Genomic DNA, 23,602 nt, shown 5'->3' with positions numbered 1-23,602 from the left:
TAATTGGTGACTTTTAACTCGCGCCTGCCAGCTGCCAAGACCAAAAATGCATGAGAAAACACCCTAATTCACAGTATTACCAACGGAATCCGATACAATGAGCATTTTGTTTATCCGTTATCTAGCCTCCAACTTAGGGGATAATACAGTTAATAATCGGCTTGCTTAAACTGTTGGAGCCGAGCTGTGGTTATACACTGACAGGGCAGTTTTGTCATGAAGGGGGGGGAAAAGAGATCGGAAATGTTAGCTGGTAATGCTTAACCATCTTTACTTAGCGTAAACAATGCGAACGGATGATATAGTTTCATCCATGAAATGACACTTTCTTAGAAATTTCCAACAGGGCGACGGTTCGAGCCCGATTCTGCTTGAAATGTCATTCAAGCTCCATTTTGGGGTGACGAACTAGTGCCCCGCTCGGCGTAGGTGGAAATGTATTTGTCGAAGTGACATATGGCTCTGGATTCATCCGCCGCCGGGGCGATTGGTTATCGATCAGACGGTATGATAACGCATCGATGGAAAATGGACATTCGGCGAGCAAAACATTGATAAACAAACACAGTTGCTCCAAAAACACACAGTAATAAATGGATTCGGCGACATTATAAATGAAAGACGAAACTTACCACTTGGACTTCCGCTGTTTTTTGACACTCTTTGGGACCGGAAGACGCATTCCTGATTTTCCCCGACTCCCCTAAATGCCGCACACGGGGAATAAAAAGCCCCGCAAACACAAAGAAGAGCGACGGCTCCCGTGTTTATCTCTTAAAAGTAAACAGCTTGCATGTGACTGCATGGTATCTACCGCGACCTTCAGCTTTGGCGTGTAATTGTGTTTTCGGAGATTGTCGATGTGAGCGCCCGGATCGTGGACGCGCACACACGTCGACACACGGAGGCGTGTGAGGGGGGGGCGTGGGATGGTCTCGTTGGCCTGCACAACTCAGGCCATTGGTTGACAAACAGCAATCAAATGCAAATTCCTAACCTCTGAATCAGCAGGGGCCCACCCCCTCGGTCGGTTGTCACCCCCACCCCCTCGCTCGCTCTTCAATGCAGCGGTGGCAACTAAACGGGAAGGGTGGGGGGCGTGTACGGGGGGTGCTCCGGCATGTATACGCTCTCTGTGAGCAAAACAAATAAATGAAAAATTGCAGAAAATTCCAAAAAGTCATTGGCTGCTAATGACGGCGATGTTCAAAAGTGAGATTCGTTAACTCCTTCACTGCCAGTTTAAGTCACAGTATACGTAGTACTATATTTTTGGGGAAATCAAATGTAAGTCACACTAGCCCAGGTTTTTTTTTATTATTCTTGTTGTTTTTTAAGGGGTGGCCCGGCGAATGAGTGCTTAGTGCAGAGGTGGCCAAGTCCGGTCCACCGAGAGCCCCGATCCGGTCTGTTTTCCATATCTCCCTCCACCAACACACCTGAATCAAATAATCTGGATCAGTATCAAGCTTCTTTCTGGACAGCTTGCTGATGAGTTGATCATTTGATTCAGGTGTGGTAGAATAGGGAGATATGGAAAACAGATTGGATCAGGGCTCTCGATGGACCGGACTTAGCCACCCCTGGCTTAGCGCATCAGCCTGACAGTTCTGAGGTCGAATCCAGGTCATTCCACTTGTTCTTCCAGGGCCTGCGTGGGTTTTGTCTGGGTACTTCACTTTCCTCCCACATTCCAAAAACATTCACGCAAGGCTAATTGGATGTTAAACATGTCCTTAAGTATGAGTGTGAATGGTTGTCCGTCTCCTAGTGCCCTGCGATCGGCTGGCCACTAATTCGTGCCTGAAGTCAGCCGGGATCGGCTCCAGCACCCCCTGCAGCCCTATACTATATATATTCTGTACAAAATACTATTTCCCTCGCGGTGTGACGAGACAGGAAAAGAAAAATCAGTATATTTGTTCAAAAACTGGCACATTATGTCCACAATGTGTATTCTGTTTAAAGTCAATTATTTCAGTGGCTATTTGGAGTTATGGATAGTCTTGAGGTTCTGTAAATACAAAATATGTGAATTGATATGCACATTTATTTCAGATTTGTCACTGTAGGGCAAAGACCAAAATGCAAAATATCAAACTACTTATCTTATGTGCAAACAGGAGAAGATTTAACAGTATTTAAATGAATAAACCTGCAAACAACCAGTATTAGTTTTTCCTTCAAGCAAAAGATTGTCAAATTTTAAAACATGTACGCACTAAGATTTTTTTTCTTCCTTTTTCTTTTTCAAAATCATATCAACTATTTTTAGTTTAGGCCTTTATTTCTAACAAATTGCAACACCGATAGTTTGTGTTCATTATGGTGAAAGGTGATGCAGTTCTACAGATTGTATACAGTGATTACCATGGGAACAACGCTTTTGTTATTTTAGGTGTCACAGTTGTGCATAATTTGTTTTGGGGGGACAGAGACAGAAACTGATGGCAAGATTTTCCTTATCAAGTCAAGTATTTCAACACTTGGGTTCTTGTTTTTCTTTGGAAAAACACTATTTAACATACGTTTGTTTTATAAAAAAGTGCAAAAATTGGCATATCATGAAATAGGCATGACGCCAATGTATATTTAACACAATTATGATTTGACAAAAGATATGGCTAATTTTGTACATGTGGTAAATCCCTATTTGGAGGAACTGTGGAGAAAAAGAACTGGCCGAGAAATTAAATTAAATAAATTTTAAAAAGCTGTCGGAGTTAAAGCAAATGATTTATTTTTATTATTATTATTTTTATTTTGCCCTGTTGTTTCTGTCAATTGAATGGGAGGAGTCAATGATCTGTAGTATCATTTGTTAAGCATTTTCACAACACATCTCAGTAAGTCACATTTTGGAGAAAACAAAATCAGATTTTTCTCTAAGGCTTCACTTAGGATATTGCATTCTTAAAAAAAATGCGGTATCATTCAAAATGCTAGTGCAGTTCCTCTTAGTATTTGATAAAAATAATGGCACCGACATGAAAACTATCTCCAGATAGTACATCAAATCAAACATCTTTAGTATACGTACATCATAACTATTGTAGGATTCTTTCTGCGGGCATTTCTGACCTCTAGTGGACATAAGCAAAATGGCAGTTTGGCTCAAATTCGTGCCATATTTAAAAGGTAAAAATGAAGTGCATCGAAGTAATGTTTATTAAGCATCTTTTCAGACATGGCTTATTCTCATGCACAAGTCAAAAAAAGAAAATTATACACGTATGGCTGTAAAAGTAATAACATTTGCAATAATCCGTTGATTAATGAGCACCATAGTAAACACAGATACGTACATACACACTCGTGTGTAAAACTGCCACACTTAAAGACCGTTGTAATCTAGATTTTGGCACACAATTAGTATTTACAGTACAATTGTGTATAGATGTAGATAAAGATTTACACAAAGTGAAATGCCAACATGACATTCAGAATGACAAAAAGTATCCAAGCCTGAGAAATCAGTTTTTATACAAACTTTGGTTGTTGGCAACAAAATGCCAACAGCTCAGGTGTTATTTAAAGAAGACACTACAAAAAGAATGTGGGACTATTTGTTTTCTTAAAAATAACCTGGATGTGTTACTAAAATCTAGTAAAGTACAAATGGTGAGAATGAGTTGCTTTCCTAAGGCAGAAGTGATTTTTCAAACTTTACATCGAGCAGGTCTTGGGTTTGATATTTTATATATTATTCTAGTAAAAGCAGACGATTTTCATGAGGCGCAAATGAAAGCTTTTACTGTAACTCTCCATGTGAAAGTATTTCTAAAACTGAAAAAACGCTAATGCAGAACAGCTTTCTCTCTGAAAATATTTTCTCAAGTGCTTTTTTTTGCCAATGTAACAAAGAAGGGGCAACATTGATATTTTTCAACTACTTGATTGGACCTGATATACTGTAAACACATTCTACTTGACCTACAGCAAGGCGTGAAACATTTAACCAATAGTCATGCACTAAATACAGTACATTGTTTTAACTCTACCCGCCACTTACTAGTACATAGTTTTTGTTTTAGACACCCCCAACACCACAAACTAAATAGCAATGTTACCATATCAACATTCAAAAACATATTTGAATAAATCGTAAGCGTTGGTGACCGAGAATGAGAAGCTTCATTATACTGTTTTTCAAAAGAAAGGATGGAAATGAACACATCTTATCCAATTCCTTTCTTAATCAAAATTAATAATAATTTGATTATAAGATAAGTACGATCATCCTTAGTTGCAGGTCTCGTCTTAAGTGCTTTTGACGGTTTTTATAATTATAAATAAATGCACAGAGAGAACATTTTACTATTAAATCATGGAAATGTGTGGTCATAGATGACCAGATATATCCAACTAGATATTTGGGGGATTTTCTCATGCAACCCATCAGGTAAGTGGATACGTTGACAATTAGAGATATTAAGAAGTTAAAAAGAGTTATGTCAAATTAAGACACCCTCTCAACCTGGCAACTCACACAGAAAGAAGCCAAAAAGCTATGAAAATGACAAAAGTAACATGATCCCCGTTAAACTTGATCTGATCCCAGTATAATAATAACCACTATGATAATTCCAAATCACTTCCCTTTTAGATGTACGTTGTGCTAAATTACAGCAGGGTTAGGGACATTGGCTGACTTTGTATGTCCAAACTGCGAGTTATTGTGATGACATTCAAGCCTACTTTTCCGTACCGCTATTTGGCAACTCCTGCTTAGTACTTTAAGGCCAGGCAGGTGAAAAAAGGACTCTTCTCAGCTTCTTTGGTCCAAATAGGCCGACAACAGAAGTGCAGGAGGCAGAAAGTCCTCCTGTTTGTTCATCACTTCGGTCTGACGAGACCCATTCAAGTTTTTACCTGAGGGATCAAAACATGTTCTAAAAGAAGCCTGGTTGAACTTTTTTTTTTAGGATTTATTGACCACTCAACTAATAAATCGCTTTAATCTACTGTATTTTGCGCACTATAAAGCGCAATTTCAATGAATGCCCCATTTTAAAATTTGTTTCCTATATAAGACACACAGGATTATAAGACGCAGTAGTATTTGTGGTGGTGATAGTGATTGTAGTAGGAGGGGGTTGTGTTATACACCCACTAGATTGAGCTGTAGTAGGAGTTGTGTTATACATCAACTAGATGGAGCCCAGTTTAAGTTGCGTGCGATATTGATCCATATATAAAGCGCATTGGATTATAAAGCGCACTGGTGGCTTTTGTTATAATTGAAGTCTTTTAGTTAAAATTGTAAAATGGAATTTTTTTTTAGATAAAATTGAAGTCTTTTAGTTGTGCCTAATAGTGCGGAAAATACGGTAAATGTTTATCTTCCATGGTTGGTATATCAGTCACAAACTACATTGCTTATCACCAACTAGACCAGGGGTGTCAGAGTCGGGTTGGTTCGCGGGCCGCGTTAACGTCAACTCGATTTCATGTGGGCCGGAACATTTTAGATATAATATTTAGATTTTTTTTAATAAATGGATTAAAAGAACTGGATTAAAAGCCCTGAATATTCAGTTTTTTTTTAAATCTAAAACAATGTTTATTTTAGCTTTTTTTAATATATATTTTTAGATTTTACAAAATGATTTTTGAACTAAAAACACAGAAAAAATGGATTAAAAAATTACAATTATTGATTCAAAAGGGGGAAAATCAGGAAATTTAATATACATCTATACTCTTCATTTTAATTTGATCCTAAAACAGAAAGTCGGCACTCATGATTTACTTTCCTGGGCCACACAAAATGATGCGGCGGGCCAGACTTGGCCCCCGGGCCGCCACTTTGACACATGTGAACTAGACTAACATTATACTAACTCATATTCCCAAATTCAACATAATACTGACTTCAATAATCTTGCACGCTTCGGTGATGTAATTATTCAACAAAGACAGGGAGCTTTACATCATAAAAATACCAGAAAGCAAAAAACATTAGCACTATATCTTAATTTGTGGTCAATTATAGACACTTCATATTGAGGTAAATGTTTGCTGACTCATGTTCAACATAGAATTGAATACTAAACGGAGTGCAATATTATCTCGTAACTGTAGTTTTTATTAAAAAAATATCACAAATAAAAGAGGAAAAACTTTTTTCCCTTGAGTTGTTTGTATTGCAGGTCACAATGATGGTGGGACATGTTGAGAAATGATTCACCTCGCTTTAATTTTTAATATGTGGGGAAAAATCTGACATTTACACCTGGGTGTGCGGATGGTTTTCTATTTATTGCCGGTAGAAAAATGAAAAAGTCACACTCACTTGCAGACACAAGGTCCATGTACTGGCAGACGGCATGGAGAAGCAGTCTTTCAAAGCTGCCACAAACAAGAAAATAAACATCACAGTGAGTCGCTTTCACAACTTGTACACAAAAAGATAGCTAGCTACCTGCTTGAGAGAATGGCTGTGTAAACTGAATGAGGTCGAGAGAGGAAGAAGCTCAAAAGTCTTTCCTCGAGCACTTCAAGAGTTCCCTGCAAGGACCGATTTCATTTTTCTTTCTTGGTTTTAGTTTTTGCATCATTTACAGCACACTCACAACAGGGATTTGTTTCCGTCTCAGAGTTGATCGCAGTCTTCGGTCAATTCTCTGGAAACATTCCTGAGCTGTGAAGGCAGGATGTACTGTGGAAACACAAACAACTGGCAATGAATCAACTTGTTTGTTTGAGTAGTTAAGAAAATTTAGATAGGACCAGAAAATTGAAGCAGTTTTTTTTCCTGACTTCAGGTGTATTTTGGCGTACTTATCAAGGTTTTTCTATAATTGCAAGCCTAGCGCGCATGCGAGATGTTTTTAATTCACTTATTCATTGAAACTCTAGCAAAAATCTTCAATAAAGTGTTGGGGGAAGACCTCACTGAATTGTGCTTGTTTTCATATTTCAGTATCAATTTAAAAAAAGAGAGGCTGACAAATAATTGAATACTTGGTAGAGGAAAGGATAGCTTAAACCTGAGCAAAATATAGGAAGTCAGCGTCCTCCATTGTGGCACAATTCAACCAGTGCACCGGTTAATTTGTGCCGCAGAATCAGATTTTTCAATAATTGATTCATTTAAAGAATGATTGTTGTGAAAAGTATGTATGTTATCAAACAGACCTAGTCATATGAAAATACACAATGAAGCATTACAAAACAATTTTCTGACTATATACTAATGACCTCAGCGTCCCCAATTATTTTCTGTTAACCTGGATAAATGTCAAACACTCACCAATAATTGAAAACACAATATTACTGGTGAAATATGTTCAAAAAGGCTGAAGAATCCGAGGGAACCTTGAACATAAATTACCATTCCTCTGGTCTTTAAGAAGACAATTGGCAAATTTCTTGTTGGCCACATGCTCCTCGAGCAAAGACAAAAGTCTTTCCTGCTCTTCTCCTGAACAATTCATGAAGTCATTCCATGGCTGAGAGAAGAAAAATATCAGTCAGTTAATATTTTTGATACCCAGTGAACTAATCCAGCAGTAAGTAGTATCGAAAAAACAAAAAACAAAGGCACAATTCAACAGTTAGTAGACTACCATTAAAAAAGGAAAGAAAGATCAGAAGAAACAGAGAGGAAACATGAATCTTTACAATTCAACGATGTAATGAGTGGATATCTACCTCGATGTAGTTGTCATTGGTCCAGGCCTCTGTGAAAATAGACGGGATTGCTGGAGTGCTGCATACTTCCAGTTCATCTTTGGGACAGTCGTCATCCTTCTCCAGAAGATTGGCAAGAAAGCGTGCTGTTTTTTTATGGACAAAATGAAATGAAAGTTAAATAAACCCAAATATAGTTCTTAATCGATAAAACATCACAATTTGTGTGCATCTTGTTTCTTTTTTTTTTTAGAAAGATTCTATCTATGTAATGTAACTAAAGTGAGAATCAACGCATCCGCGACAATATTTTCAAAATAAAATAACGGATAAGTAAATGCATTCACTTGAGGGTATTTCGTAACTTGGATCTTTTTCGTATCTCGAGTCACTCATTTGCAAATAAAAAAAATCGTAACCTGAAAATTTTGTACCTAGAGCCATTCGTAAATAGAGGTATGACTGTATAGTGGTACCTCGAGATATGAGCTTAATGCGTTCCGGGACTGAGCTCGTATGTCGATTTTCTCGTAACTCCCATAGAAATGAACAAAAAACAAATTAATTCGTTCCAACCCTCTGAAAAAACACCAAAAACAGGATATTGGATTGGAAAAACATTTTTATTTGTTCTAATTCTGCATCTATTAACAAAGTAACAAATAACTAGTGGTTTAGTAGTACTAAAATATGTTTAATAGCACTAAAATTAGACGGATTTCGCAGAGGGGAGAGAGATGGACAGAGAGGGGGAGGGGGTTGACTTTTGCACGGCAACGCGCTCGTAACATAACAAACAAATTTAAATTAACTTGGATTACGATGCAGACACACTCAAAAATAAGTTTAATCTAACCTTACACTAAACTTAATTCTAATTTAGTTTTAAATTTTTATACCTTTCTTCTCCCGGCTCTATTTGCCCCGCCTCTACCCTGACTTTCAAACTCTCGAGGGTTGTTTGCTTTTGTATTCCCTTCAAAAGATTCAGAAAATGATGCACACAAATGTCCTCACAATAGGATAACACACGACCACTTGCCAACGCGAAATAGTATATATAACTCTCGTATTAGCGATCGCCTCGCCATTCGCAATGACTAACGGGGGAAAAAAACACTAAAAAAATGCAACGCTCCGCCCAGTGCTCGTAGAGACATTACACGAGGGAGTTGCGACCAGAGAGACATTACACGAGGGAGTTGCGGGGAGAGAAACAGTGGCCATGATGTACCTATGAGCAGCCTCTCGCGTCCGCTGTCTGCTTGTATATCAAAATTTGTCCAGTATCTCAAGATAAATATTTGCCCGAAATTTTACTTGTATCTCAAATTGCTCGTATGTCGAGGTACCACGACCCTGTATTGGGTTAGAGCTGGACTAGACAGGTGTCATAATATTGCCTATTCTCACCCTGCCACAAGATCGTGGTTGTGAATGTGAGAGGGGCTAAAGTTAATGCTGGGATTTCCTGCATTAAAAAGAAGGAAAAAGTAGGGTTACTGTCATTCCTATGTTCTTGTGTCATGACAATAAGAAACTTACTATTCTCCTGCCTGCGCAGGCTCTTCTTTCCTTTGGCTCTCGGCGTGAGGTCAGAGTTGCGGATGGCTTGGTTGATGTAGAACTGCTTCTTTTTGCTGGGACACGCTCGCTTGGAAGGAGAGTTGGGTAGGGAGGTGCATTTACGCTCCTCAATCAGGCTGGCAAAACAAGAAACCTCTATTTATCAAAACAAGATGATGATTAATCTCAGCCTGAATTATTGTAATTTCTTAGTTTTTAATCCTTCTCCATTCAACAATAAAAACATTCCATAAAGAGAAAGTACAGGCACAGAAAGATGTGGAAGAGTGGTTTTATATTGCTAATTAATGTTTTTATGAAAGAAAGATTTCATTCAAATTTGCTGTTTCTTGTTGGTTTAAAAAAATTTTTATGCATGCATTGTTTCTTATGCTTAAGTTTCGTTGTTTTTAAAGTCTTTGCAGCACTTTCTTCAGCTACTTTTTTCTGGGTAACTATTCTATAAATAGATGAAATAGAGAAGTGTAGACCAGACATTTAATTTGACTTCTTTTTACATTAAAGTTTGAACGTCGTATCATCAAAACTATATATTTGTACAAATATTTTCAATGAATGGAATTTATATCCACCGGAATGGATTAAAAATGGGTAAAAATGTGAAAGTTAATGCAGCTCAATCCAACAGAAATTTAAAATTATTTCTGTGTCAAGAGAAGTTAGTAAAACAAATTCCAAAAGTCGACATTGCAGGAAAACCTTTTGGAATCATTTACATTTCCATATTTATATTTGCAAAGGAGTTGTCTGGGAATTTGGGGAATGGGTTTATGTGATCAGATTTCATCTTAATCGTTAGCCTTATTTTGTATTATAACTCACCTATAGTGTTAAGACTATTTTTTCCCAATGCAAAAACTTGAAAGAAAACATTACATGTACATACATGACTTGAGCATGCATCGCCTTAACAAGAACTATTGCTATATTTTCATAACATTTAAAGAATAGGAACTTCTCCGTCGATGTCATGCAAAATTAACATTATTATGTCTGCAAATGCTGATTATTAGTTCGTTTTTCCTCATTTGTATGCATTTTATGCAGGTGTACCCAATGAAATGTCCTCTCAATGTAGGTCAGTAGGTGTCGTAATGCAGTGGCTGATGCAATGTTTATTTATTTTTTTACTACTCAACTTAAATTGGGGGAACAAAATGTTTGTTAATATGCTAAACAAATAAGTGTTAATTAAGTGGAAGAATAATTACATTATAAGGCCATTTAAAGATGGTAAGTGTATTTGTCCCCTGTTAAACTCAACGTCAATAAACCTGAAAAAGAGTGCCCAGCAGGGCCAGAATTTAAGTTTAATAAAAAATAACGGCATTAATTCTGATAATTCTATTTAGCGAAGAAAACAAACAAAATCTTAGCACGGCTAATCTTCTGTAATACGGGCCCGATTTTATATGTTCACTGGAAGCACTCACGACGCGTCATTCTTACTCACATATAATCCTGGTCTTCATTTTGTTTTGTCAAAACGACCATTTTATTATGAGGGATTTAATTTGGATAGGTTGTCTGGTGAAAAGGAAGGAATTCTGCGATCAAAACAAAAGGTTAAAGGGTGGCAGGACTGACGTTAGCAGTGGCTAACAAATGTGGTATTATTGAAACAGCATCCCGCCCCCTGCACAGATAAAATGACACGAAGGAGGTCTCACTCCCTTTCCATAAATATAGAAAATGTTTTTGCAAACCAGAATATCCTTCCCACTCATCCAACAAAACAAAACAAAAACAAACTAACAAAAAATCACATGCGTGAAGAGAAAAAAAATAAAAAAATAACAATAATAACAATAAAATCCGGTGCGACACTGCCATCTTAAGGAGAACTGGGAGAATTACATAAATAGCCAATGAAATAATCCACAATTAAAATTTTCATGTTTTCTTTCTTGCATATTTTTACTACATTCATAGTGTGACAGGGAAAAACAGCCCCCCATTTTTTCAGAATAGAGTTTGCGATAAGTTTATGTTGTATGATGTTCTGAAAAAAAATCAAAATACAGTAGTTATATGAAGCTACTGTCTCTTTTTATTTTGAAATTACATTTTTTTTTAAAAGGACACCTATCCAAATTCGGGGGCTGTATTTTTTTAGGTGACCCTGTATAGGACAGGGGTCTTCATCCTGATACCTGGGGGCCAATTGCAGCCCTCATTTGTCATCCATTTGTAGTATTAGTGTTGTATTGCGTGAATTTTGCAATGGACAATAAAAATATATATTTATGAAAAACGCAAATTTAAAAAAAGCCATGAGTAGTAAAAACTATGAATAAAATTCAATAAGATAATTTATTTGAAAAATGAATTTAAAAAAAAAAAGACAACTTAAATTAAAACAAAAAAAATTGCAAAAGGTTGAGGGGGAAAAAAAACAATCTATACATTTTAATTAGTGTGGACCGTGTATATTTTGCTCTGGGAACTTTATATTTTATTTTTAGAAATCACTTGTGACTACACATAGCTATCTTTGACTGCCATTGGCAGCAATAAGCATTCCATCCATTTTTACTGGGAGGGGGCTTGAATGATTGCTAAAAAAACGGCTGGCAATGAATGAGTTAAGCAAATAACGTTTTAACACATTTTCACGACATTTGCCACAGTGCCTGAAAAAAACCCATATCAGGCTCCTCGAATTGATGCGTGTACATCCCTAGAACATACCTATTCAATTTCATTCTAATTCATTCAACAATAACAGTCCACTTATCACATCATTATTTGTAAAAAAAAAAAAGAAGAAAACTACGTACATATAATAGCACATATTTGTGTAATAATCATTAAAAAACGGGTATTTACATGTAAATATAGAAGTATTCTGTTAAATGGCAGTTGTCATTAAATATGCTCATTTACTCACAGCAAAAAGTATCTGGTAGCTCATTTATAAATGAAAACCGGAGTGTTTTTGAGTAAAACATGAGGCCGGGTTAAGTAGCACTTATTTTCTTTCAGCCCTTTCAGGTCTGGCACACAGAAGCACCATGATAAAAAAAAAATATTAGAAAACACAAAAGGCACAATAAGCCAATCAGTAATCCTAATTATTTAAATCCATGAATTAAAAAACACTGCCTCAACAATAAACATCAAATCAACTTAACCTTGTTGCTTATCCGAGCATTCTAAATTTTGCTAGAGGGTGGCCCGGTGGCACGAATTAGCCTCACAGCTCTGGGGTCCTGGATTAAAGTCCAGGTCGGTCCACCTGTGTGGAGTTTGCATGTGCTCCTGTGTGGGTTTCCTCCGGGTACTCCGGTTTCCTCCCACATTCCAAAAACATGCATGGTAGGATGATTGGACACTCTAAATTGCCCCTAGGTATGAGTGTGATTGTGATTGGTTGTCCGTCTCCTTGTGCTCTGCGATTGGCTGGCCACCGATTCAGGGTGTCCTCCGCTCCTGGCCATTCAGCTGGGATAGGCTCCAGCACCCCCGCGATCCTAATGAGGATGAAGCGGTTCCGAAAATGAGATGAGATGAGTTCACCTCGCTCATTTTTACTTTGCTCAAAAATAATATCCAAAAATAGAAAGTATTATACTCAGTCAGATGTGTTCGAGATGGCGAGGCTGCGATTGCAATAATGCTAGTTTAGAAAATATTTGTGGATCTTATTAGAGTGATTAATTCTATTAATCAAAGAAACACTGGCTGCTCTTGTCCTGTTAAGAGTCGATATGTTGAGGCGGGCATGGTCTTCAAATGAATCTGGAAGGGAAATAATATATATATATATATATTTTTTTTAAAGTACACACCTTCCAACTTAATTGACTTACTTCGCCAAGCGCATCAGTGAGGATTTGAATGATTTTGTCATGCGGTGTGGCGACAACACTTTGTCCGTTAATTTCAATAATACGGTGTCCAACTCGGATGCCTCCTCTTTCTGCTATCCCACCTCGCATCAGACTACAAATCTGAGGGCAAAAAAATATTTTTGTTATATTTTAAAAAAGGGACTAAATAAAAATAGAAAAAGTTCAACTTTGGGGCAAGCAGACAGAATACAAGAAAACATGAACATGACTTACGATACCATCTTCCACACTGAATCCTAACTGATACTTGGGTTCCGGTCTCCTGATAATCGCCATGGTGACAGGAGGACAGTGGACAATGTTGAGTTTAACGTACTTCTGGGTTTTCAAGTCCTAAGATTTTCCACATACACAAATGGAATGAACAGCTGAGTGGTCAAAGTTAATGCGCAATCAGGTCATGTTCACTTATCAAATGGATTCTTTACCTAGAATGATTGACATTTTATGACTATTCTCTTGATGAAAATAAAATGGCCACTTTTTGTACAATTAATACAAATATGTTGATTGGTGGCAGGATAATATTTGGATTTTAGAAGTATGGCTTTTACCTGAATGATATTTTGACACGTGGTGATAGGCAAACCAACCAAGCTGGTGCCATTGACGGACATGATGCGATCCCCAATACTGAGTTCGCCACAGGACTCAGCAGGACCTCCGTGAAGGAGATTGGCCACCATCACTGTGGGCACAATAGAGCCCCAGCCTGATTCCACCACTGCCAACCCCAAAATTTCCCCTGGGGCCTTGGTGATCACAACCTGAGCCACAAAGGCAAAAAGTCATAATTCAAAACAAAGCCAACATATTGTTTAATGATGATCATTTAGATGCCAACCCTGCTTGTACCGACCTCTCTGATATTCTGGGAGTCAGAAAAGTGTGCCAGGTCTCCATTGTAAAGCTCCTGGCTTTCGAGGTAGTCGCTGTACTCGCCAGGCCGCAAATCACTAGCCTTGATGCCATTGGCTTGAAGGAACTGCTGATAGGCCACCGCGAATGCTTGACCGATAGCCTGAGCTATGACCTGAGCCTGCAAGGTGACACACAAGTTGTTCAGACTGCTATCCTCAAATCAAATTATTTGCCTACCGTATTTTCCGCACTCAGGCGCGACAGAAAGACGACAATTATCTCAAAAGTGCGCCTTATAATGCAAATATTGGTTAATCATTGTATCAAATTCCCTTTAGCACAGCTTTATCTAGTTGATGTATAACACAATCCCTAACCACTACTACAGCTCCATCTAGTGGATCTATAACACAACACACTATTACTAGTAGAGGATGTATATCACCCAATACTACAGCTTCATATAGTGTATTTATAACTCAAATCATACTCCTCTGCTACTACTACAGCTCGATCTAATGGATGTATAACACAACCCCCTACTACCACTGCATTGGCCCGAATATAAGACGGTGATTTTTGCATTGAAGGTGTCGTTCGCCCTAAATTCAGGGCCGACACATTATACCCATTCACAACGCTAGATAGCGTCAGATATCTATAAAGCAACTGCTGAACACTGATGGTTAATGCAGTTATTGCAATTATTTTTGTTTTAGTAGAGTAGATTGGTTAATTTACATTTCAAAAACCAGTAGCCATTCAGTTACAAATGTTATTGCACTTTAGTTTACATATTTAAATGTATTACGATGTGATAGACAGTTTTTTGTTTCAAACTTGAGTCTTGAAATAGAGGGGTCGTTTTATAAACATGATCGTCTTATATTCGGGCCGATACGGAATTACTGCCACTACTGTTACTAACACATCTCAAACGAAAGAAATAATTTGTTTCCATGTGACAAAGCAACTCACGTCTACAGAGGAGAAGACGTGGCAGATCATTAAGCACTTCTGAGGTTTGGGAGAGGCGGAAGCGGACGATGGCGGTGAGGCGCTTCCCTGCCCTTTACGCTTCCTGCGTGCCATAAGGACCACAATATCACCAATATCTGCGATGTAAGAAATCATCTGCAAAGAGTGATCCATCATGGCCTCCTGGGTGGACATAAGATATAATAAAAAAAATAGATTAATATCAACAATTGTTTAAAAAAAAAAAAAGAAATATATATGCTCCCATGTGCAACCATAGGATATCATTTAAAAAATAGATTAATATAAACAATTGTTAAAAGAAATATATATATATATATGTATATATATATATATATATGCTCCCACATGCAACCATAGGATATCATTTAAAAGAAAATTAGATTAAAATAAACAATTGTTTAAAAAAGAAGAAAGAAATATATATGCTCCCATGTGCAACCATAGGATATCATTAAAAAAAATAGATTAATATAAACAATTGTTTAAAAAAGAAAGAAAGAAATATATATGCTCCCACGTGCAACCATAGGATATCATTTAAAAAAATAGATTATCAACAATTGTTTAAAAAAAGAAAAAAAAGAAATATATATGCTCCCACGTGCAACCATGCTTTAGCCTTGAAAATAGCTTTGGTGATTTTAACGCTATGGGACATTTGAACATGTTTTAGTAGAAGCAATTTTTTTTAATCTACTCCCATATCATTCATAATTTCACGCGTCACGGGGGGGAACAGCAGAATACGATGCATTTTCTAAACAGGGATTGCAACTCTCATTTGATGGTGAGATGTCCAAGCAAACTCTTGCAGTCGCAAAAAGGTTTTTTCCCCCCTGAAAAAAAACTGAAAAAACATTTAAGTGAGATTTTTTTCTTCAGGAAATCCCACCTCTGTGTCAGCAGAGAGAACTTTGATCCTCTGAGTGGAGATGAACAGATCCACCTCGGTCATGGGTTGGGTTTCCCCTTCTGGTGCCTGAAACAAATTAGCCAGAAATAATGACAAGACCATATTTAGTTTTAATCAAACAGCTGATGTCATATGTTTGGTTCACGGTTTACAGCATGAAGGCAGAGTAGAGTTCACCTTAATACGGTCCACCGCCTCCTGAGCCTGCGTCATACGGGCGTGGGTAGATGGGTTCTTGTCAGATTTGAGCTGCGTGGAGCCTAGGTAATTGGCACCAAATATAACTCCATCTAACAGGTCTTCGGGCTCACACGGACCGGGAACTGGAAGGTAAAGCATAAAAAAAATGTGCATCAACTCTCGATTTTCAGTACAAGTGATAATGTAGTTCTGTCTGTATTGGTTCATGGCTGCAATTGCAGCATTACAATAGCAAAACACAAATACCGTATTTTCACGACTATAAGACGCACTTAAAAGTCTTATATTTTCTCCAAAATAGACAGGGCGCCTTATAATCCAGTGTACTTTATATATGGAAAAAAAATTAAAATGTGTCATTCATTGAGGGTGCGCCTTATAATGTGGTGCGCCTTATAGTCGTGAAAATGCGGTAATATGATTTGTGAACATAATAATAACTTATTCACTATCACTTACAGCTATACACAGATAAATATAGCTGTTAACGAAGAAAGCTCGCTGTTATTGATTTTTCAATGATATGATTGTCACATGTTGTCCAAATACTCACAAAAAGAATGTAGAGTTTTTGGTTGTATTTCTATTTCTCACGGGCTAAAGACAAAGAAGAAGGTCTAGGACCCCCTTCCAAAATCACTGTGTACAGAAATTGCATATTTTGGGGAAAAACTTTTTCCAAATGGTCACTTACTCACTCCATGATGATGCTCGAGGACTGAAGTGTCAAGAATTATCTTATTTTTTTAAAAATAAACCGGAATACAACATTTTAGTATGCCCAAATTTCAAGGTAAGGAATAAAAATATGCATTCTTTATTATAAGAAACAAAGAAGGACTTACCATCTTTGTATGAAGGATGGTTATCGATATTCTGTAAAAGCAACAGAATCATCCCACAATTGAGTTGATGCATGAAAAGTAAAATAACATTGTGGTCTAGTACAACACACTTCTGATAATGAAATTACTTTAAGTTTAAAAATGTATGACCCAAACAACAATTATCATAATTATTTTCCCCTCACTTTGAATCATGTGATTTAAGTCCAGTGTGGCGTAGTTATTGATTTTACAATCTTTTAAATTTGCTGTAAATTCCCCCAATTTTCATGTAAATTTTGGTGGGTGCATCTTAACGACTGGTTCTGATTTTGACTTCAAAACAACAATCACCAGAATTACATTTTCTTAAAACAAATGTCATAGTGAAAGAAAAAAAACAAGATGAGGTGTTTTGTTACAATTTACATTGCAAAATACATTTCACATTTCAGTTATAGTCATACAGTTATATTATTTGACCCACCTGTTCAGTCTCAGCAGCAGCTCCTGGCTCTTCTCCCAGTTTCACCCATACTGGATTGGGTGAGTCACTAACTGGTGAAAAGTTTTCAGGTTCTTCCCTGCATGCCCCCTGTTGACTATCCTCATAATGTTCCAAGAAACTGTGGGCATCGTCCTGGTTGTATGAAACTGACACAACAGCATCCATTACCTCTTTGAGAGGACTGCAGCAGGGGTGGGACGTGTTCCCAATTTCTACACACTGCAGCAACCCCATCACGTCTCTCTGGTGGCTTTCAGAAAACAACAATCCTGTGGTTTCAGTGCTGTCATCTGCCAGGTTTGCTAATGAAGAACATAGCTCGAGATCGCCAAGATTCGACTGTTGATGCTCAGTGAAGCAAGAATCATCATTTTTATCCACTAGCTGAAGTTGGCAAAGCAACCTTTGGATACGGTTGTGGTCTTCATCAACTTGTATTTGCTTGGCTACCTCATCCTCCACTTCCGTTCCATAATCATCATATGAAGTTCTCTCTTGGTCATCTCCATCTTCCTTTAATTGCACTTGATTGTTCTTTTCGGAATTGGTTTGGTCTGGCGATGGCTCCTGTCGGTTTATATCGGAAAGCACGCTGGCATCGTCTATTGGAACCTCATCTGAGTTGATCTTTTCTGCAGAGGGGAAGTTGCCATCTTCCAGTTCTTCCGTGGAACCTATTTCAGCAGAGGAGTCGGACTTCCAGTCTAAGGGAGGAGGCTCCATCATGTTGTAAGAGTCCAACTCCACTACCTGTGAATCGACCTCAATCGCATCAGGCCCTCGGTCAAAAGAAGTCAAAGGATGAGTGTCTGATGTTGCAGGGGATGATACAGCAGAGCACGGGTCCATTTTTTGTACCTGTTGAAAGCCCACATGTGTTACTTTATTTGCAAATTCAGACAAAACCAGCATCTATTTACATTCCAATGTAATCAAAAATATTGGAGGATGATGCTAACCCATAGAGTTAGTCGGGAATGGAAGTAAAGGTTAATATCTACATCGGGGGTGCTCAGACTTTTTCGCTCCAAGATCTACTTTTCAATGAGCCAATCTCCCGTGATCTACTTTATTGTTAGGGTTAGAATTCAGGGGTCCTGGAGGGCTGCTGTGGGCGCAGACACTTTAACCAACGGGGGTTAGCTGAAACGAGAAGCCCCTGACTGCAATCCAATGACTGCACTTGTAACATGCTACATTTGTGGAAAGGTATCACACATGACTTACTGTAGGGCAGTTCAAACTTTTTTTACTCCGAGATCTACTTTTCAAGCAGTTAACCTTCCATGAGCTATCTTTTTTCACAGGCCCTCAGAAAGCTCTCGATTCACACTAAAGCTTAGTGCAGATAAGCCAAATTTATAAGAGCCTAGCTAAGGAAATGGACAGAGTGGAGGGATCAAATCATTATTATCGTGGGATCTACCAATAGTTCGTTGCCGATCTGCCGGTATCTCGCGATATACGTAATAGGCACGCCTGATCTATACATCTATATCTACAACACTTGGCCATCAAGATAAGAAGCCCAAAGTACAGACACAACATGTGAAACGAGAATTGCAAGGTAATTTAGAGATCATGTACCAATAAATGTCACTATTGAAACATAACTCTAAATTGGGAGCAGGCCAATCGTGTACTTAAATGAATATAAATGATATTAAATGGGTCTTGTCATAAGATAATTCTGTAATTGTTTAATTTTTGGTGCTCTTGGATGTCAACGTGGTAGCTTGAAACTAAAAACAAGTTGAAATGAGCCGTGAGCTAATTGCCAATGGCCGAGGACTTGCAGAGAACTTCCAAAAGTGTGGCGATATAAATTCAACAAAACTAAAATGTACATGTGGTATAATAAGAGTAAATAAATTACATCTGACCTGATAGATCACGTCTTTATAGCACTTTCTTTGTGCTCAGGCGAAGCTTGACAAATATATTGACGTGTCGGGATCATATCCAAAATGTGATTATATTCACCATACTAACATGGATAACATAAAAACCTAAAGAAAAGATCTCACAAATAAAAAAGGACGCAGTTCGGGTTTAAATGCAAATTCAGCATGCTAAAAAAAATGGGTTTATTATTCAGTCGCTGACGCTGCGCTGGAACTGTCTATGGTGCGTTCATGTATTTTTGTTTTTACTAGTTTTCCAGTTAAGGGGGCACCTCGCAAGACAAATAACTAACTTTTGTTTAGGTTTTTGTAAGTACTCAAAATTGTAATCAAAAGGATCGAATACATTTACGTCACGCCATAAATGTGTATTGTACGATATATATATAATATATAAGACGGAGGAAATTAAAAGTGAAGAATACGCGATCATTTGAATGCATCATGAGCTCAATATAGATCACGTCACCATAGTGTCGCAGTCATACTCAGTAGAAAAAGAACACATCGATCTAGAATGTTATTACTATTGTGGTTTTTAAAAAGACAATCCCTAAATAAAGCTATCTTCAAGGTTGTATTTGTTGTAATAGTTCGATTTAATAGGCGAAATTCACATATTCTATCAATTCATCTACCTATGATAAAATACAGGAAGAAAGAAAAAGGTTTGACATAATTGTCACTTATTTCTGTTCTGATAAGACTAAAAGTGGCGGATAAGACGCCAGCCTGGTCTGTTTTAATGTGTACTTTTTTAAATGTATTTGATTTAGTTTGTATCATTTTATTGTCTGAGAATCAATTTTGTACCTTCTTCTGTCCACATAAGAGAAATAAAGAATTTGCGAATAGAAGGCGTTCATTACAGAACACACATCTATCATTCAGCAGCGCACGTTTGATCACAGTCTACTTGGAGCTTGATCAAACCAACGAGAGAGGAGACAGTGCCCATCAACCCTACGAGCCAGGGAGGGAATTGTCCGGCCCACAGGAAGCCACGTGGCATCCAGTGGATAGCGTTACTGAGATCAGTCAGACATCCAAAGATACACAACAACTCCACTTGTATTCGCTTGTGGATCTGATGGCGGCTGTGCGAGTTGGAAAAGAAAAGAAAAAAAAACATCCAAAATATGTGTTAAAAACATCTCACGTGCTGTCCTTCAATATGCTGACCATGGTATATCTACCATAAAATGAAAGGTATAAATAAAGCACCTGCTTGCATCTTTGTCACATTTCCTAAGCTTCTGCTTGAGCAGCATCAGGATTCGGATTGACCTGAAACACACAAACACACGCATTGCATCACGATTGAATGGGAAATGAGTTGAAGAGAACCAAACTCCATCATCGGGTGTATTTTTTTTCGTTTGGGAAAAATCTGCAAAAGTCTGACTTTTTTACGTGCCCGTGAATGTCACCAAAAATGGCCAATCTATTCACAGTGGAGAGCCCTTTGACTGGAGTCTATTTGTAAGCAATTGACCTAAAATATAAAAATGAGCATTCAAGCCATTTAGCGTGTTTAGTCTATTGAGGAGCGGTGTCATTAAAAATAGGTTATGCTTTCGTTAACACTGTTAGCATAGTTAATGGTCGACGTCCTACAGCAGGGGTGTCAGACTCGGGTTGGTTCGCGGGCCATCAACTTGATTTCACGTGGGCCGGACCATTTTAGATTTAATATTTAGATTTTTTTAAATAAATGGATCAAAAGAACTGGATTAAAAGCCCTGAATATTCAGTTTTTTATAGATCTAAAACAATGTTTATTTTTGCTTTTTTTAAATATATTTTTAGATTTTACAAAATAATTTTTGAACTAAAAACACAGAAAAAAATTGATTAAAAAATTACAATTATTGATTTAAAAGGAGGAAAATCAGGAGATTTAAGATACATCTATACTCTTCATTTTAATTTGATCCTAAAACAGAAAGTTGGCACTCATGATTTACTTTCCCAGGCCACACAAAATGATGCGGCGGGCCAGATTTGGCCCCCGGGCCGCCACTTTGACACGTGTCCTACAGGATGGATGACTTTACCTGAGTATCCCCAAGAGTAGTGAAGTTCCCCACAGCACCGTGCCAAAGAGCCACCATCTTTCCGACTTGACTCGAACGAGATGAGCATCGGCGGCCCAGGCCACGTGTTCGCATGGGTAGTAGAACTGGTCGGCCATGTTTGTCAGTACTGATATCCAGCGCACAATTCCATCTTTTTCCTTCAGAAAACATGCAATGAGTAAATTGTGGCATCACCTGAAAGCACCTTGACATAATCCAACATCCACCCATTATCCTCACACTAGTATTCTCACTACGTGTGCAGGTGAACCTATCTGAAGTGACATATGAAAAGTACAGTAATACCTCGTTTATCGCCGTGAATAGATTCCAAGACCTGCCACAATAGGTGAATAACCATGATGGAGGGAGAGTGTTTTTATGGTGTCGATTTAATATCATTTGAATTTTTAAATCCCTCTCTGTGCAAATATTTAACTCCTGTATGTAGACACTGGGCCCTCATGGTTAGTGAAATCCTTTCCTTTCCAATTGTGACTTGGACGCCCCACTCTTCAACCCGTTTCATGTTTTTATTATTGTTCCTACAGTATAAAAGTTTCATAAATATTTGGCAGATACAAGCCGTAATTTGGTGAATCTGCCATAGTCAATCCGCCAAGTAATGAGGTATTATTGTATATGATGAACCTTTCAAGCATATAAAAAAGATTATTTTGACAACTTTTTAAATGTGTCAATAATAGAAGAAGCAGAAACCTGGGATCCAAATCCATAGCTGTGGGAATAAGCCAACATGGATATATCATCGAACAGCCTCAGCACCGTCCTGCAGTGGCTTAGCTGGGCAGAAAACAGGAGCAGACTTTTCCCAAGGTTATGGGACGAAGCATCTGCCTCTTCCTTACGTGAAAGAATGCCTCCGATCAACTGGGAGCCATAGCAGAAAGTCCTGATCTGCAAGCACAAAAGACAAGAAAATAATGTTGCCATTCGTACTTTAATCTCGTGTATGTGATATTGGTTTCGGAGTCATTATTTAGTTGGCATTCTAGAAGCGACCTTTGTACCAAAGACGTCTTCTTCAATTCTCTTGGATTCCGTCACAATGACGTACATCTCACAGTTCGATGGTTCAATCCCCATAGGTTTGAACCTTCCCGTGTGGAGTTTGAAAAACATGCATGGTGGGCTGATTGATCATTCCAAATTGTCCCTATTTATGAGTGTGAGGGTGAATGGTTGTCCTTCTCCATGTGCCCTGCGATTGGCTAGGCACCGATTCAGGGTGTCCCCCACCTGGTGCCTGTAGTCAGATAGGCTCCAGCACCCCCCGCGACCCTTGTGAGGATAAGCGGTTCAGAAAATGAATAATTTTTAAAAAACTAAAAATATACATGAACCACTATCATTCACCAGATGAAATTCTCACAATACATAAACATTTTTTTTATATATAAGAAACTATTCTTTCAGCAAAGATGCAAATAGTCAAAGAAGTACAGGTACATGACTTACAGTATACATATTTTTCACACCAAGTTCCTAATAATAAAATACTGTACATTTCTGAATTTCTGTGAAGGTGCATGACCAAGAAAGAGACACTACTCACGACTTTATCTCTTCCCCTGTAGGACTCTAGCAGCCGAACAAGCGAGTCGACGGAGTGCTGCATGTTCACAAACACATGTAGACTACACAAACATACACAAAAACAGGCAAAAACTAACGCTGGCAAATAAACAATTTAACTGGAGGAGAATGTTATCCTTGAACGCAAAGCTCTTCACGTTACATCCTTGTTTTGCTTTTCGCCAGCTGGACTTTGAACACGAACAATTCAGACTAAACTAGTCGCTCACCAAACGTCTGCATTTCTACTTTCACACTTGTAACGGGGAATTACTGCCCTCTAGCGGACAAAAAGTCTACGTCTCACCCGAAACATTAAGAAAAAATCATCATTTTTTTTGGTTGTAAAAAAATCATTATTATAGAGAGAGAAAGTTGTTCATCACTTTACTATTTTTTAACTATTAGTTTTACCTTGCACATCTTTAGAGAAAGGTGTCGGATATTTTATTAAGACTTTTTGTAAATAACATATGTTCATTAATATGTACTGTCCCTTTATTAAATTAAAAAACTGTGAGCATGAGATGCAAAACTCAAGAGATGCACTCCAAATAAAATAATTTACTGCTTGACATGAATTAAAAAAAATTATGAACTAAAATAATTCTATAGTCTCTGCTAAAATGTAAAACAAAG

The 23,602-nt window shown here is 37.8% G+C and overlaps 4 protein-coding genes across 6 annotated transcripts in view; all 4 read right to left on the bottom strand.

Moving 5' to 3' along the window:
* The window catches only part of arid3a (AT-rich interactive domain 3A), a 40,802-nt gene extending 39,780 nt beyond the window's left edge, over positions 1-1,022 (bottom strand). The window contains exon 1 of one of the 2 annotated variants that reach the window (XM_077608034.1): positions 633-1,022. The gene's annotated coding sequence lies outside the window, so the exon portion shown is untranslated. The remainder of the gene's footprint in view (positions 1-632) is intronic. The other variant, XM_077608033.1, reaches the window with a different exon arrangement.
* Positions 1,023-3,150: 2,128 nt separating this feature from the next.
* Positions 3,151-11,381, bottom strand: r3hdm4 (R3H domain containing 4). The gene is made up of 8 exons (XM_077607973.1): positions 10,676-11,381; positions 9,181-9,338; positions 7,657-7,781; positions 7,337-7,454; positions 6,576-6,661; positions 6,425-6,510; positions 6,296-6,351; positions 3,151-4,872 (listed from the first exon to the last, which is right to left on the bottom strand). Exons 1-8 carry the CDS (start codon positions 10,714-10,716, stop codon positions 4,769-4,771), a joined length of 774 nt encoding a protein of 257 aa, XP_077464099.1. The 5' UTR covers positions 10,717-11,381; the 3' UTR covers positions 3,151-4,768.
* A 1,287-nt stretch (positions 11,382-12,668) lies between these two features.
* On the bottom strand, positions 12,669-19,411 carry LOC144079247 (amyloid-beta A4 precursor protein-binding family A member 3). 2 transcript variants are annotated; one of them, XM_077607905.1, is made up of 11 exons: positions 19,269-19,411; positions 17,365-18,243; positions 16,899-16,929; positions 16,030-16,175; positions 15,832-15,918; positions 14,916-15,098; positions 13,936-14,115; positions 13,631-13,843; positions 13,290-13,409; positions 13,035-13,175; positions 12,669-12,963 (listed from the first exon to the last, which is right to left on the bottom strand). In XM_077607905.1, the coding sequence occupies exons 2-11, from the start codon at positions 18,232-18,234 to the stop codon at positions 12,892-12,894; spliced, it is 2,043 nt and encodes a 680-aa protein (XP_077464031.1). In that variant the 5' UTR covers positions 18,235-18,243; positions 19,269-19,411; the 3' UTR covers positions 12,669-12,891. The 2 variants fall into 2 exon arrangements, with proteins under 2 accessions (XP_077464031.1, XP_077464030.1); XM_077607904.1 differs by lacking the exon at positions 19,269-19,411 and having other exon boundaries at positions 17,365-19,018.
* Positions 19,267-23,190, bottom strand: pex11g (peroxisomal biogenesis factor 11 gamma). Its single transcript, XM_077607906.1, has 5 exons — positions 22,944-23,190; positions 22,088-22,285; positions 21,347-21,525; positions 20,514-20,576; positions 19,267-20,386 (listed from the first exon to the last, which is right to left on the bottom strand). The coding sequence occupies exons 1-5, from the start codon at positions 23,004-23,006 to the stop codon at positions 20,173-20,175; spliced, it is 717 nt and encodes a 238-aa protein (XP_077464032.1). The 5' UTR covers positions 23,007-23,190; the 3' UTR covers positions 19,267-20,172.
* Positions 23,191-23,602: the final 412 nt, after the last annotated feature.

The sequence above is a fragment of the Stigmatopora argus genome, chromosome 8 (genome assembly GCF_051989625.1).
Source record: "Stigmatopora argus isolate UIUO_Sarg chromosome 8, RoL_Sarg_1.0, whole genome shotgun sequence".
NCBI lineage: Eukaryota > Metazoa > Chordata > Actinopteri > Syngnathiformes > Syngnathidae > Stigmatopora > Stigmatopora argus.
Note: the sequence above shows the minus strand (reverse complement) of the source record. Positions and strands in the feature narration are given on the sequence as shown.